General features: G+C 31.5%; 1 protein-coding gene across 1 annotated transcript; it reads left to right on the top strand.

Moving 5' to 3' along the window:
• Positions 1-9,552: 9,552 nt before the first annotated feature.
• On the top strand, positions 9,553-10,836 carry LOC111390076. The gene has a single exon (XM_023015062.1). It carries the CDS (start codon positions 9,700-9,702, stop codon positions 10,720-10,722), a length of 1,023 nt encoding a protein of 340 aa, XP_022870830.1. The 5' UTR covers positions 9,553-9,699; the 3' UTR covers positions 10,723-10,836.
• Positions 10,837-17,997: the final 7,161 nt, after the last annotated feature.

Genomic DNA, 17,997 nt, shown 5'->3' with positions numbered 1-17,997 from the left:
TGTATTGCATCCACTTTATTGGTTTGGATGGATTCCATATCACAGCTTCAACCAGCCCTTCGAATTTTCGAGCACAGTGGAGGAGCCAGGATATTCTATTTGGGGAGGCAAAAATTATATAAGAAAAATAATTATAAATAATATAATTGTTCTTATAATCTACAAGTCCACCTGTTAAACAAATTGTAGATTCCACTTGCAAAGGGAGGATGGTGTTAGGAAAGAAAACAAGTTATTCTACATGGAAAATTAGAGACATGACTGTTGGCTTATAAGGTTGCCTAAATATTTTGGGTTAAATGTTTGCAAACAGTTTAAAAATCATTTTTTGGTTGGGAAAGAAGAGGAAAGAAAAATATTATTCCTTTTAGCAAATTGAGGCTCCATCAAATATGATGATGAATTCAAGAAAATGCATAACACATCACCATATAATTTGTCAACTTTTTTGAAAATAATTCCTTGACAAACACACGCAGCAACATTAACAAGAGAGCCGAGACTGCGCTTTCTAGCTGAAAATGATGAAATAATTCCCCTTGTTTGAGCTCTATTTTGAGGGGAAAAATGAATTTTTGAATAGTGTATTGATAGGAAATGTGTAGTTAAAAAATAAGAAAAAGTTTTGAATTGGCATGTAATATTATTTTATTGAAAAATGTGTTGTTGAAATGATGTCAAATCACTGTAGAAAAATTCATTTTTCCAAAGAATGGGGATCAAACAAGCTAAATATATACGGAAAACACCAAATATTCTTGTGATGGCAATGACGTGTTAATCAATAAGTAATAAAACTACAAAGACAATTCAGCATTATTTTTCGAGAGGTTTTGAGACCTTTTGAGTCAGAATTCAATGACAGCCCATTATCATATTAAGCATCAAAGTTTGTATTGTACCTTCCTTAATCTTCTCCAGAGAAAGCTTTCCTTTTTGTCTTCATCAACCACTGAATCACAAGCATAGAAATAGTGAAAAAATTGCAAAAAGGGATACGAATAAATCAGTTGAAGGGCCTAACAATTTGACTCGTTGTACTCATTGGATTTGCAAGATATTTGAGAAAGAGACGAGGGTGGATTAGGTGGGTAGGTTCTAAGCTATTTGAAATTGGAATGGGGGAAAAAATTTCTACGTCCATCTCGTATAATTCTTTTTCCTTTTTTTATTTTAAAAAAAAAAAACACAGAAATTTTGGGTGAGCCACTGTCCACCCTTGCCCATATGTGCCTCCGCCACTCGATGCACAACAAAGACCAAATGGATCGTCAATTTCATCTGAAGCAAGTTATAAGCTCTCACTCTTTCGAAGCCTAATGATTTAAGTCTGAGTGTACAAGTAGCATATAAGTGAAAAGGAAGATGGCAAGAATATGTTGATATTAATGTCGTGCAGATTTTTTAGGTCAACAGTTACTTATATAGATAGTAAATTAACAAGCAAGCTGAGGAAATTTAATTTTAATTTGGAAATAGCTCTGATCATTATTTATTTATGTAGAAATTACCAAAATAGTCAATTTTTTGCTTTGCATTTACAAAAATGTCACCTTTTTTACATCTTTGCAAGATTGTTAATTTTAAAAAATTTTGGACATTTTTACCCATCTAGATAGTTCAAATATCCTACACGTCCTTCATTAAAAATTAATATATATATATATATCCTCTCATTCCCTAAAAGGTAAAAATCCTATCATTCTCTTTCTCATTTCCTAAATCTAAACGGCTCAATTTTCTCTTGTTCAAGGTTGCCAACGATGATAAAGTCCTCCATTGTTGTTCAGGCTTGAAGCCAAATTACCGTTAATCAGTCCACTATCGACGAATATCACCATTAATCTCTTGAGGTTTTATTTTTTCTTTCTTTTTGCATTCGTTGCTCTCTTCTCTTATGATTTTTCAAATTTATGGGTATTTGTTATTTTATTCTTCACAATTTTGGTCCTAAATTGGTACAATATGTCTCTTTTTTGTCTATTTTTCTAGTGCTATGAAAATGTTAATATTTTTGTTTATGTAAGTTATTATGAATTTATTTCTTACAATTATGTTTTTCATTTTTCTTTCATGTAAATAATGGTCATTGGTCATTATTGGGCAAATTGAGTTTGAGTGTATGAAATGAGCTAAGATTGAATTTGACATATTCTGGTCAATATGCATAAATAAGCTCGGCTAAATGTGTCTTTATATGATTATTCCGGGTTATTTGAATGTTGTTTGAAGTGTTGGATCATTCTATTTTCATTCTTGAAAATGTCTTTGCATTTATATATAAAATTTATGATTGAGTATATGAAAAGTGGTGCTATTAGAAGCTATAAGTATAACACATATCATGTTTGTCATAACTTGGCCCTTCATGTCTTAAAAAACTAATATGAATGTGAAATATAATGTCCATTCTGACAGTAACGAAATCATCTGTCGACAGATGAACTGTCGTTCTCGACAATTAGGCTCTAAAATTCTCGACAGTTGATTGCAAAAGCCAAAATTTGTTAAATTTCTCTTCTACGTGTGATTTTAGGGGTTGAAATGTATAACATATCATTTTAGCACTATTATTACTTCATGAATTATAGACATAATGGTTATGAATCCATCTGTATAGATAAACTGTCATTCTAGATAGAGAAGTCATCAACCCAAAAGGTGCTTACCTGGACTACCGGAGGGTCCATCAGCTAGCTAGGTAACTAAAGGGATTGGTACGTATTATCACTTTAAATTTGAAAATGCATTTGTCCCATTATTTGAAGTTTTTATCTTCATGATTTCAAATATGGTTGTTTCGTATGAAGAGACTGACCTGAAAGTTGGTAGCCTAAACTACCGAAAGGTCCATTGACTAGATGGGTAAAAGAGGCAATTGATATGTGTTACTACTTTCAGTTTTAAAAAACAAATATTACAATGTTTTGATTTCTTAATCTTGGCATTTGAAACTTGATTATTTCGTATGAAGGTGTCGAACCGAAAGGTACATGATCGGACAGTCACGAAATTCCCTATACTTGTGGCAGACGGTAAGTTCCGTAGTGAGGTAGTTATATAATGTCAAATTCTTATGTTTTATGTTAAATATGTTTAGTTGAAGTTAATTGAAGATAAACCTATCATTTCGATATTAATCTGTTATTTTCTTCCATTATTAAATTTTGGTACCTAATACAACTCAAACCACTTTGCATAGGAGTATACACTGATGTACCATTGGCATCAATCATACCCATTCAAGATGACGATGATGTTAACGCAAATATGCAACGATCGACACATGTTCGAATGCATGCTGCATTGACTAGGATTCCATTCACGAGGGGGAGCGGACAGAAAGTCAACCAAAGTTAAATCAAGCAATATATCAGATACATTGTAGCTGTTAACTAGGGAAATAGTCATATATTCTCAAGGATAACATAACAATTGTTTTAAGTAGTTAATGACGTGATAATACTTTTGGATGTATTTATTTCACAATAGAAACGTATCGTTATAGTACTTTTGTGTAGCTTTTTAATTTAAAATATTTTACATTTTCTAGTAGTGAGGCCCTTAAATATTTTAGTTTGTTGTAACCGTTGCTTAAATATTGTGTGGTCCTAGGTGAAATTCAATGGTAACATAGCTGAATTTGTTAATTTTGCAACTATTATTCTTATGTGTAGACTATATTTATTGTCTCTAATTTCTGTCAGGGATTCACGTGATAATGTATGTACATAATGTTGTGTATTCGAATATTTATTACGTTGAAATTTCTAGTATACTTTACTCAATTGCAATGAACTATCAAAAATTATTCATATAATTTGTCATGACCAAGTGTCGAGGGTGACAAAAACAATCCGTTGGGAACGACAAATGAACTATCGATTGCCATGCAATATGTTGTTTATGGATCCGTATTTTACTTGTGAAGTTGAATATATATTCGTCTGTCTGCGAATGATGTGGAAATGATAATGACGATGTAAGTTGAAGATAGTAATGTAAGTTGAGAATGTGCTGGGAACATCGTAAGTTGAAAATACCTTTATGCAAGATTTGTACGCTCCAATGAAATCAATAGGTTATAAACATGATAAAAATGAATAAAGATAACGAAAACGTTAAATTGTTGATTTTATTTTTTAAAGAACAAAAAGCACTCCACCTCTAATATTATAGTAAATAACTCAATCTAATTTTGTAATTATCCTCCTTTTCTCCATAGTAATACGATTTAACATTAGTGGTATTTATTATTTATGCGTCAATTGAATCCACTATTCACAACTTACAAACAATGTGTTTTGTGGGGATTAAAATTAAATTTTTTTTAGTGAATTGTAATAGCAATTTTTAAATGGTGTGGTTGAATTATTTTTAACTGTAGTAAAGTTCGATATTGACATCATAAGGAGCAATAATGACCACTAACGATAATGACAACAAAACTATAATATAACTTAATAATGTACAAAGCAGTAGGGGGAACATTGGACATACAACGATACTGAGCGGTTGTTTAAGAAACTTGTATTATATTGGAGGTTGAACAAACTTTCTCTTATGTGACACGATGAATCTCAAGTGTTGACTCATACCTGAAATTTTAAGATTGCAAATGTGAAAATTTTGCACATTTTATATGTCAACATTTAATATCATCAAATTGGAGCTTTCGAATATTTAGATCTATATAATAGCAAAAAGGAAAATAAAGGGTTTCAACAGTTTTCAAGGGTTGAAGTCGACAATTAAATTGTCTATCCTGACAGTGAGTAAATGTCGAGTTCGACAGTTCAAATGTCTAACCTGACGGTTTCGACGACAGTACTCTACAGTTGAATTGCCATAAATTTCAGGGAAGCTTGAAAACCATGTATTTACTTCTTTGGAAGAAATTATTGAAAATATTAATGGTGATAATTAATTTTCAACTACAACATCACAATATCTTCCCACAAATAAATAAGGAATGACTCAATACTTCATTAAATATGAAATCTTTCACATTTTTCTAGAATATGTTGGTATTTTTTCTCTTTGAAAAATATATCAAAAATAAAACACATTAATGAATAAGAGATTCAAAAAGTTCAATTACATATAACAATGTTGTATTAAACGTCTAAAGTAGTAAACTATGAGATGAAAATATAAACAATTTCTAGTAGCTCACCTTTGAGATTGATCAATAGTTTTCCCTTGTTGATGATGGAATGAAGATAAAGAAGAAGAAGATAGGGTTTGTGTTCATACATGTTTGTGTGTTTTTTTTAAATTTTCACCCATTTTTTTAACAAAAATTCATATTAACAATATAATAATCATATCTTAAATGTTTAAACTATATAAAATAAATCATCACATCACACCATTAATTGTATTCAAATCAAGCATTTATTGCTCCTAAAAATGTATCATAAAGGGTAAAGTGGACATTTTGCATAAAAAGTGACATTTTTGGAAGAAATTGGTGCAAATGAAATTTTTTTATGCATTTTCAATTTTAGTGACATTTATGTAAATTCCCCTTTATTTATTAACCGAAGATTTTATCACTGTCTTAATTATTTATAAGTTCAAAGATAAATTCTTGTGACTCAGTATAAAAATTAATAAAATTAAAAAATAAAAATTAATTCTAAATATTTGAAATCTCAAAATTTTAATTTCTGAGTAGTTACACACTTAAAATACCGTACTGATCAGTTAACATCAAAAGTCTAATATTAATGTAAATTTTTTTAATAAATTTTCTTTAAGTTGTAATATTCTGAAAGATAATTAAACAATCTTTTTTGTTTCTGAAACTAAAAGTACTTTTTTTTCCTAAGAAAAACTTTCAAAAATAATATCACAACAAACAAATATTCTGAAGTCTTACTACTCTCCAATGAAACTTTCTTGCGCGGGAATTTTCAAGGAAAATTATTTATAAATTTAAATAAATAATGTCATAACATATCTTAAACTCTATCATGAATATTTTGGCTAGATTTTGCTATATGTACACCGACTTTGTATGCGGGCCTCTTATCGTGTGAGAGGGCTGTATCAAGCTTGGTATACAAACATCAAATTCCATTTTTGGTTTCATTTCTCAAATGATCATTAAGAATATAAATTTTCTCAAATTATAATCAGTTATGATTTGATTTACAAAAAGAAGCAATATTTAATTATTTATTTACAAAAAGTACTAATGATTTTTAAACAAAATACAAACATAACAAATAATAATAGGATTTAATTACGTCACTGAGACCTAAAGTTTGCAAAAGATATTTGGGAATATTGACATAAATTAATTAGGGCCTAGGTTCCATTTTTCATGGAAAAATTCCATTTTCCACTCAAATTGTATGTTTGATGGCAAAATTTTCCATGAAATTGATTTTCCACCCAACCCTCCACGTGTTTCTCCAGGTGTTTTCCTTTCGTTTTGGTGGGAACTAGTTTTTCAGCTTTTTTTAAATATTTTTTTGACAATTGGAACAAATTCTATTCGTTTAATTGACAATTTTCATAAAAAACAAAGTCAAAAGATAGAAAATTTCAACATTTTTCAGATAAAAAATTATATCAATCAAACACATTTAATTGACAATAAATAAGAAAATAAATTCTCGACAATTCAATTTCCTTGAATTTATTTTCTTGCCACCAAAATTTCATTCTTGCAATCAAACAGACCCACTAGTGTAATGGGCTTGAATTGAAAAATGAGTGTAATCGTTACATTTTACAAGATTACAAAATATGTCTTCCATTTTTAATGAATTATAGATCAAAAATATTAATCTTGTGACAAGAATATTAAATTAATATTTACGATACTTCTTAATTTTGAAGTGTGATATTATTGTCACCATATTAATAATAAAACCTTGAGGAAAGTTTCAATTAAACAAAATTCTATCGTAAAAAGAAATTAAAAACATTGATCACCGTCCTCATCAAGAACACTATGAATTGGATTGGAGGAAAATGTTTTCATCCAAAATAATTCTTTATGGTTTAACTTATTTTTCAATTTAATTTCAATTTAATTACAAAATTGTAATGACTTTTTGTATATTCACGAGAAAAATCATGTTTTTAATACCATTAAAACTTGTGGTTCTTTCATGTAAACCATAACTCATATTGTATGTACCGCAAGTCTTTATGTCCAGTAAATTTGTTTCATTAGGTATACATTTAAAAATGTAAATAAAAGGATTTTTTATTTAGTTAGTTACATCATTTGTAATTTAGAGACGTAATTGCTGAGAATGTAATGTTACACTATGTAAGATCAATTGTAGACTTATTTGTAATTATAGTTACGTAATTATTATTATTATTATTATTATTATTATTATTATTATTATTATTATTATTATTATGACGAAGGAACCCGCAGTCGCTACCCTTTGGGTGCACACTGAGTAAATTCTCGGGTTGACGCAATAGTCTGTAAATCACGCTAACCAGATAAACCGCACTAGAGAAGCTTGATGCGACAAGTTCAACCAAAAAAGTTACACAGAATTTAACATTACAGTTAAAGAAATGTGCTCGACAAATAATTAAAATGAATATAAAATTACTATTATTATAAAATTGACAGATAATTATATTGATGGTATATTTAATTTGAGCTACATTTATTATATTCGCTTTTAATGAACCCATGATTTACATACCATTGTTAGAGTGGTTTACATTCTATAATTTTAATTAACTTACATGAATGAAACAAGTCATAATTGCTTTTAGTCAAAGTGATTCGAAAACATAATTGAAAATACGATGAATAAATATGTTCTTGTTTTGACATATTAGATTTGATAGCACATTTTCCATAACATGTTTTACTTCATATGCAATTTTTTTTTTTTTTAAAGAATGTTTTAATTTATGGGTTTTTCTAAGTGTACAATCCACGTAGGAATGTACACTTACAGCCCCCTCACATGAGGGGGTCGGGGGGTTTGGTGTACAAAGTGTTGTACACCAATCATTGCTCTTAACTTATTGTTACAGGTCAAGGTAAAAAATTGAAAAATATAAAGTTGAAAAGACTTCTTTAAAGAATAAATGTCTTCTAATTTAGTCTTACTTAAGTTATATTCATCTCAATGTCTTCCTCATATTATCCTCCTCCACGGTCAAAAGGTATGACATTCTAAATCACATAATAATAATAATAATAATAATAATAATAATAATAATAATAATAATAATAATAATAATAATAATAGAATAGTGAATATTTTTAAAATAATAGAACAGTTCCATTGAACACCCAAACCTAATTCCGTTTGGGGTGAATTGTACAAAACGTTCATATCTTTCAATGTTATTATGCAAAACATCTATAACTTTTGTTTTTAACATTTTTACCCTTATTTTCATCTTTCAAAAGAAGATTTTACCCTCCTGTTCAAATTAAAAAAAAAATGAAATGAAAGGATGAAGAACTAATTGCAACAATAGTCCCATATTTTCAAAAAATTACAAATTAATCACAAATATATAATTAAAATCAAAACTAAAAAAATAAAAAGCATCTATCTTCTTCCTCTTGGCTTCTGTTGTGATTGGGAAAACTGGTACAAATAAATAATTATATAATAGCAATTATAGCACTAAATTCGGACATAACTCTTCTTCTTCCTCCTGAAAGCTCTCTCTCTCTAAATTGTTACTTTCTTTCTCTTCAAATCTTTGCCCTTTTGAGTGAATGATCGTTCTTGATTTGTTTTCATCAAATCCAAGCTTTATCGACAGTGGAGACTATGAACAATGTTTGTTTTTTTAGTTTTGATTTTTAATTATATATTTATGATTAATTTGAAATTTTTTAAAAATTTGGGACTATTGTTGCAATTAGTTCTTATCTTTTCATTTTATTTCTTTTTGTTTTATTTAAATAGGAGGGTAAAATCATATTTTTATTGAAAAACGGATAAAAATGACTTTTTGCGCAGTAAAAGGTGAAACTAGAGGTAAAAATATCAAAAAATGAAAGAAATGAACATTTTGCACAACAACATTTAAAGTTAGGAACGTTTTGTGCTATTTACTCATTCCATTTGTATTAATAATTAACTACATAGCAAACATCCTAATTGTAATTTAGTTCCTATTTGTCATCCATTCTCTTCCATTCTTTTTTCTACAGTATTCAATTTCAACAACACATTTTTCATTAAAATAATATTATACGTAAATTAAAAACTTTTCCTTCTTTTTTAACTATACATTTCAATATCAATCACTCTTCCATAATACATTCTTTGCAAATAATGGGTGACAAACACACCCTTATTATATATTCATTTGTAAATACACTACGTTACTACAATTCTATATACTAAATTATTATATTGCACAGTTCCATATTTTTTGGAGTCCTAAATATATTATCAATATAAAATTCCTATTGTACTAGAATATGTTACTAGTTTCCTAATGCCACGTGACATCTTCTATATGTACGCCTATATATTCATTGGCTCATCCATAATAAATCAATCTCTTAATCTCAACAACAGGAATGTAAAACCAGGTAGAACACTATACTGGTGACGTCGAAATGTGACTTGGCTATATATATGTGTATACACACCCACACACACATCTCTCTCAATTAATGACTCTACTCGCCAACTACCCTTAATTCTTCTACTCTGAAATTTTGAGAACATCGATATGGCTCCATTCCAAGAATCCAATCTCAGAAAGGTAATTTTATTTCATCTGTTCTTGATTTTTTTGACTTCAGTATTCATTTCTGCCTACACTGAAATCCAACCACATAGTGATGAGCTTTTTGGTACAAGAAAAATGATGAAATATGAAGATGATCCACCAATCATCAAGAAGAAAACTACTACTATTAAGCCTCCTCCATATTCAGACAAGAACAAAACTCGGTTCAAGAATAAAGTCCATTTGGAAAAGAAGCTAAGCGGGTCTAAATCCAAGAATCGAGATAAAAACCAGCAGAGTTGGATTGATCAAGACGAAGTTTATGATTTGGTTGATGGGATTAAAGACCTGCCCACTAAGTTTCAACAAACCCTAGTGCCAGATTTGGAGAAAATTTCCAAAACTTCAAAAGTTTACCTCAACAAGTATAATAAAGCATTCACCAAAGGATTCAAACCTTATGTAGGCAACAAATATGCACCCACAATTGCCTCTACAGTCTCTTTTGGCTTTATTTTGATTATACTTATTCTTGTTTTACTTATTTTTAATCATATCAGAGCCCACTTTTCACTCCAAAAGCTTTTAATTTTCATCCAAATTTATCTTTCTATATATTTCTACACATTATGTTTAGCCTCATTATTCACTGGAGTTGAGCCACTGAGGGTCTTCTATGCTACTTCACAGTCCACCTTCGTGTGTGTACAAGTTCTGCAAACTCTTGCTTATGTTTTGTACCTCGTGCTGCTGATGATGTACTTGATCCTGGTGTTCTCCACTGTAGCTGGGCTGGTCACCAAGTTATTGGGCCTAGCCCAGACCCTTTTGGGCTTTTTTATTGGGCTGCATTACTACATGACAGTGTTCCATAGGGCTGTGCTGCACCAGCCGCCCAAAACCAGTTGGAGGGCCTTTGCCCTTTATGCCACGTGTTTCCTTGTGATTTGTCTATTTCGTAGGACTGATGGGAGGAAGAAGATATACCTAGAAGAAGGTGGTGAGGAAGGTAAACGGAACTAGTGTTTTTCAATTTCTTTTCTTTTGAGGATGTATATGTGTTTCAACTCGAGTCTCAAGATACTTTTTGACGGAAATTGTTAGTAAAACAAAAAGTGTTACAATGATTAAATGTTAGACAAAATCTTATAAATTTTGCTTTGTAATTTATTAGAGTAGAGTCAGTTTGGATACATTGTTCTTTTATATACAGTTATTACTGATATATGTACAATTTGCCATAGTCCAACATGGTCTAAGAGTCCATGTAGGTGTCAAACCTTTTTGCAATATAAGTTCATAAAGAATATCACTAATCTTATCTTAAAGTATGTGAAGAGCTCTAATAACTTGTAGCTCTCTTTTTATACATGTTCTTATCGTAATTGTCTAAGAATAACATCCATCGAAAGAGTGACAATGATTAACAGATATTGTGGAGATGGTCTATTTTGATAAGTTTTGTTTTGAGAATTGGACAATCTAAGCTTCTGTCAGAAATCCCTCCCAAGAAAGCAAATCTCCATTTTTAAGGACTTTAGGCCTTTACTCTCTCTCTCTCTCTCTCTCTCTCTCTCTCTCTCATAGTACAGAGAATTTGAAAATTAGATCGTTGTTATCTAATCTCAATGGACATTTGATTGAATAAAAATGTTGTTACCCAAAAAGAAAAAGCATGTTTTTACGTAATTTTTTGTTTGAATTACTAACAATTCAAGGAATTTTGACATTGGTAAATTGTACAAATTCATCAAAATTAGGCTAAGAAATTTTGAACTCCGCATTTTAGCGGTGAACTAAGGTTAAAATGGTCCAAATGTCATGTCGGTGAAAAAGTTGTCAAAATCAGACAATCAATATATTTGAATTATTCTTACTAAAGTGAGATTCATCTCATGATCTCTGATTCTCCGTCATATTATCTTCTTTCTTACTCATCTTGGAATTACATCATTGAAGAAAAAAAAAATGAATTAGTAAACGGCAAATTGAAAGTTGGGGAGAAGGTGAAGGAGGACGACGGGGGATGCAGGCTAAAGGTTAGGACACAATACGATAGGGGATGGCCGGACGGGGATAGAGAATAAGGCTATTCTTGAGATACTAACTATAATGAAATGATCCTAAACTAGACTGTCCGCGAATGAAATTAACCCTAGTGGAATTTGTTTGCTTATATCATTACATGGATCAAATTGCTAATTAATTTTACTTTATAAAGCTAAAGCTAGTTCACACTTTGATACTGTTTTCTTTAACACGTGGACCATCTTCACTATTGACGAAAGTTGGAGATCGCATGACGATATATTTTAGCATTGATGTTGATCGTTGATAAAGTGATAAACTAATCCACGCCTTGAAATCAGGTTAGAGTACTCAACACTTCGGTATCAGTTTAGATTATTTCCACAAACATAACTCGACCTTTAGCCAATCCTTTCACAATCCCAACTTTTTGGAGAGGTTATGGGCCAGGCCATGCTGGCTTCTCGAACTTGGATTATTGGGGAATCGATCTTAATTTGATATCTCTATAATATTTTTATTAAAGTTCTACCTCGAAAAATTACTGTTATATTTTGAATTATCTAATACAGTTAAGTTCTTTCTTTAAATTGACTTGATCGTGACTGGGTAAAACAGCATAGAACAACACTATGATGAAATCTTGAAACCAATCGCGCCTTTAAAACCAGTACATTGATGTCCCAATTATACGAGTCTATTATATTATTAGTGGATTTATTTTTATTTAAAATCGTTAGAAATTTTTTTTTCTTTTTATGTAGAATGAGTCAAGGTAGTTATTTGTCATGCCCACATTCCTTGCTAATTAATTGGACATCAGGTTTAATGGATTAGTGGGATTGATTATGTAATGTTTTATCTCTATTTAAAGGGAAAAAGGAAATGAAAGGGGATGAAAAATTAATGGGGTACTTTTCAATTGAGCCACGTCAATATAACCATTTTTCATGAGTCAATTTTCTTTACCATTCACCACAATGACCTTTTAATGATTAAAAGATAAATATAAACTTATATATGTTATTCAATTACAAAAATACTAAAAAACAATAATACTCTTAAGTTAGAAAATAAAACCAAATACTTCCCATTTAAAATCTCAAAATCAAGTCACTTTTTATCTGTTAACTCCAACACAAATAAAAACTCTTTCATTTTTCATATGCTTTAACCTTAAAATCTTATTAATGTATCAATATTATTGATAGCCATCACTTCAAATCAGTAAGTATATTTACGTATATTTAATTTCATTTTCATTAAATTAATATATTATTTTAATCGTTAAATCTTATTTTGACAGAAATGGATAAATTTTTACATTTTTTAAACAGATTTAATCTAAGCAAAAAGGTGAAAAAAAATTCATTTCATCTACATTTTTTAAACAGATTTGATTTAAGCAAAAAAGGTGAAAAAAATAATCTATATGTATATTATTTCAGACATATTCATGGCTGTCTATTAAATAGCCAACTCAACCATCTGCGCCAAATGTAAACAACCAGCCCAGAGGACATTTTTCTTCATTATATAATTTTTTTTTTAAATCTATTTCATAATACAAATATGGGATCGACTGCAGTGCCAATGATTTACATAACAAACTCAATGTCAATTCCTCTTAGTACGATATAAAATCCTAATTTCTATTCAACAAGCATACATCCATTTCAATTCCATTTGTAAAAGTTGCCAAAATCCTAATTGTGTAACTTTAGTGAGAAAGAATGTCCCCGAAAGTAAATATGAAGATTCCGATTAAAAAGATCGTAATGTGAATGATTTTTGGGACACAACAGAGATAACTCATGAGGATGATATGGTTATTCTCGAGATATTTGTCCATCACCATGATCTCACTGTTACGCACAAAATTTCTTAGGTAGTAAAGACAACGAAAATGAAAATAAATTTACATTGAGGATTTAATTGCCTTATCCAGTCGGAGATATAAGTCGAGCGGGAGCTCACATGCTAGAACGAGTGTATGGTCCTCAAATTGTTCACATGTGGTTTCCGATGATGAAAATTTACATGTCGAGCAACTGTTTGAAACAAGGAAAGATTAACAGGAAGCTATATACCGGATTGCACTGAAACACAATTTTGTATTTAAATTGAAAAAATCAAACTAGTTGACAAATAAAAATTATCTACATTGACAACAATTATCGTTGACTTTTGTGAACGGCAAAGATGGACACAAATAAGTATTCATAGTTTGCAAGTATGCACGAGAACATACTTGCGAAGTAGATATTCATTGAAATGATCACAGGAAAGTCCAAGGATGTTTTATAGGTCAACTAATAATGCACAAGTTTTAAAAGCTATCTTCAGATCATAGACTTTAATTTCTTGCTTTGTCTCTCAGTACTTGGAGACATGGTATATCACTTTCTATGTTGTATAGAAGAAGCATGCTTTGGCCTGGCCTCAGTCTGCTGGTAACATTTCTAAATTGTGTGACCATGCAAATGTGCTTTTTCTTCAATTTCGTTGATGGCTATTATGCTTGTGAAACCAGTTATGTTTTCACTTCGAAGCATTCATGGCCAGCTCTAAGTCTGCTGTGAATCAAGATTTCTTTTTCCCTTCATTATCAGCAATCTATTTTTCATCATTTCCTTTGAATGCATAAGCCTAATTTTTTCCTGGATAATAAATTTGCTAGTGAGATATTAATTCATTTATTGTAAATTTATGCTGACTATCCCTTCCTTTTTAATAATCATTCTCAGAACCTCATCACTTTCTTAAAATGCTTATTTCTGAATAGTCCAAAAACACTCTGTGGATGGTGGTATAGGTTATACTTTAGGATGTGCTCCCTATAGTATAGTATATGGTTTCTCCTCCAACTATGATATCGGTTTTTGTTTCTGTGATAAAGGGTTCTCATTTTATCACTGTTTGCTATCATTCAAACTGTGATCCTCATGCTTGTGACAATTGAAAGAGTTCCATAATTTCATCATATTGTAGTGCGAATTATTTGACAACATGCATTAGGGTGAACTTACATAATTACTTAATTGCAGCCATTCTAGACTGATAAGTACCATCGTAACATCCATCACGAGTTGACATATTCTATAACCTCTATTTCGTGTTTAAGATGTGAAAATCCTCAAGTAATGTAGATCCTATGTCTCGTTTCTTTTCCTTATTTTATCTGGAATAAGAATGATGATTCCAGGACACGATTGTAGAGTTTTCTTAATGATTCTGAGATGTATGCAGTGAAACTAAGTGGATAGTCGAGAAATCATGTCATCAATCAAGAATCAATGTTTCGTTTTTCACTTTAATTTGTAGTCCATGCTTTTTCTCTATGTTGGGCTGTGATGCCATTTGATTCAGTCCAACTATTAGGCAATGATGAAAAGGCCCAAATATGGATTCAATACTTGGTCCATTAATTAGATACCTAGAAGGCCCACTTAACCGAGCCCAATACCCAGCCCACACATCTTAGTCGCTCTTGGACCGTTGGATTGACCCGCTGATCAACGGTTGATGATATTATCTATAAATAATATCCTTAGCTCCTGTTTGGCAGCTGGATCGTCATTCTGTTCTCTGATTTTTCTCTCTGCCTTCTGGAACCTTCGTGTTCTTAGTCTTTGTGACTCTTCCTTCTTCTCTATGTGAGAGTTCTGGTTGATTATCTTTGTGATAATTGTGTTCTTGTGTGATTCTCCTTCGTGTGAGTAATCTGTTGAAGGTAGGCAGTCCTTTCTGATTTCCAGTGAAGCGACCTTGATGTGTTGGGGTTGTGAGAGTTCGTGTTTGAGTCTTGGTGCCTCTGTGATGGTGAAAGGGGCGTGGTCTGAGCCTACAATTGAAAGATCTAAACCTTGATGTAGTGGTTTAGGATTTATATTGTAATCTGCATTTTCATGGTTAGGTTGAATGTTTTCGGATCCTGTTTTTAATAGTGGTATCAGAGCTTTCTGCGTTCGTTCTTGAGTCTTCGATTGAAGGTTGAACACTGAAAAATTAATTTCCAGGTGTTCGACTGTAAATCGCGAAACCCTAGTTTTTTTATTTGAGTCGACCTAGTGGTCTATGGAGTTGATTCGAACCTGAGTCCTCGCTGTGATCTATAAAAGAACCATAAAACCGAGATCCTGTGGGTTCGTTTTGTGCTGGAACCCTAATTTTTTGGAGCTACAAGGCCTCGAAACTGGAAGAACTTGAATCTGTAAGGGCACGATTTGTGCCTTGGTGACCTGCAGTGAATTCATCCTTGCTGCAATAATTTGTTCTTGATTTCAGCTGGTGGTTAATTGCTTAACCACCCTCGGCTTGCACTTCTTGAACCCTACATGACTGCACACTCACTAAACACTGCTTTTATGTATATATGCCTCTATGTTGATATGTTCAATTACTGTATATTGTAACCTGTTACATTAGTTTGTGATATCTTGTTATGTTTGCCTGTGATCAATTAAGTTTGGTTGATTCAAATTGAGCCTTGACCTGAGAACTTGATTCTCACGGAATCCTGGTGAATTTGATCAACCCTAGGTCCTGCAGATATTGATTCTTTAATCCTGAGATATAGTTCTTGCCTGCATTGTTGTATTTTTCTGGTTCTTGTGGTGTTTAAATTAGAATATATAATGATCCTGCTATTGATTGAAACTAGTTGTGAATAAAATAATTGTGGCTCATTTATTTGACTGCATATTACTTTATGTGATCTAAAACATAAATTTTGTTGCGAAGGTCAAATTCAATAGTTTTTTCAAAAGTTGATCTTCTGTTCTGTTATAATTTGTGAAAAATGCTGTGTATTAGTTTTTCACAATAAAACATGACAAAATCTTTTCAACTTGGTGTTTTTGATGGAAAATGGGATTTTCCCATTTGGCAACAAAAAATGCGAGGTGTTTTAGTTCAGCAAAAAGTTTCTAAAGTAATAACAGATGAATTTCCCGATACCATGACAGATGATCAAAAGGAAGAATCTGATGAACTTGCTTATACCTCCATTATTTTGCATTTATCTGATCAAGTTTTAAGAAAAGTGGGCAAACATGATACTGCTAAGGCCTTATGGGATGAATTAGAGAAGCTTTACCTACCTAAGTCTTTGCCTAATAAGTTGTTTCTATTAGAGAAATTTTTTAGTTTTAGGATAGATCCAACTAGAGACTTAAAAGACAGCCTAGACATTTTAATACAGGTGAGAAAGTTTCTGATGAGTATAAGGCTGTAGTACTACTTAATGTTATTCCTGATGCCTACAAAGAGGTTAAAGCCGCCATTAAGTATGGTAGAGATACTCTTACACCTGATATTGTCATAGACTCTTTAAGGAGTAAGGAACTTGAACTTAAGTCTTAGAGAGGTAATAGTGGCCATGAAAACTTGTTTGCTAGAGGGAGGACTTTAAGTAGGTCTAGTGGTACTCAGGAAAGCCATAATAATCAGGGAAATAACAGTAGGAGAAAGTTTAAAAGTAGAGGCAGGTCTAAGTCAAGGACTAGGACTAAAAAGTGTTATGGGTGTGGGAAATCTGGACATTTTATTAAAGACTGTTATAAGAAGAAAAATGAATAGAAACAAAAGGGTGTTGATGAAGGTAATGTGGTAGAATCTGAAGGTTCTGCCACAGTTGATGTATATGCTGTGACTGAAAATTTACCTAGCTTTGCAAATGTTGTTGATGAGAATCAGAACCAAGAATGGATCTTGGATTCTGGTTGTACCTTCCATATGACCTTTAAAAGGGCATATTTAGACAATTTTAAGAAAATTGATAGAGGAGAAGTAGTTATGGGCAATAATGTAGCCTGCAGAGTTGAGAGAATTGGGAATGTTACTTTGAAATTTGATAATGGATACATTTACACTCTTGAAAGGGTGAGATATGTTCCTGAATTGAATAGGAATCTGATTTCCATGGGAAATCTAGATGATATGGGATTGCAATGAAAAATAGGAGATGGCTTCTTGAAAGTGATAAAAGGATCAATACCCAGCCCACACATCTTAGAAGGCCCACTTAACCGAGCCCAATACCCAGCCCACACATCTTAGTCGCTCTTGGACCGTTGGATTGACCCGCTGATCAACGGTTGATGATATTATCTATAAATAATATCCTTAGCTCCCGTTTGGCAGCTGGATCGTCATTCTGTTCTCTGATTTTTCTCTCTGCCTTCTGGAACCTTCGTGTTCTTAGTCTTTGTGACTCTTCCTTCTTCTCTGTGTGAGAGTTCTGGTTGATTATCTTTGTGATAATTGTGT

This window comes from Olea europaea, unplaced genomic scaffold (genome assembly GCF_002742605.1).
Source record: "Olea europaea var. sylvestris unplaced genomic scaffold, O_europaea_v1 scaffold647, whole genome shotgun sequence".
Taxonomy (NCBI): Eukaryota; Viridiplantae; Streptophyta; class Magnoliopsida; order Lamiales; family Oleaceae; genus Olea; species Olea europaea.
This window is presented reverse-complemented; position numbering and strand designations above follow the sequence as displayed.

Bases quoted from the DNA above. Each gene is read 5' to 3' on its own strand.
- LOC111390076 (XM_023015062.1), top strand. From the start codon at position 9,700: ATGGCTCCATTCCAAGAATCCAATCTCAGAAAGGTAATTTTATTTCAT.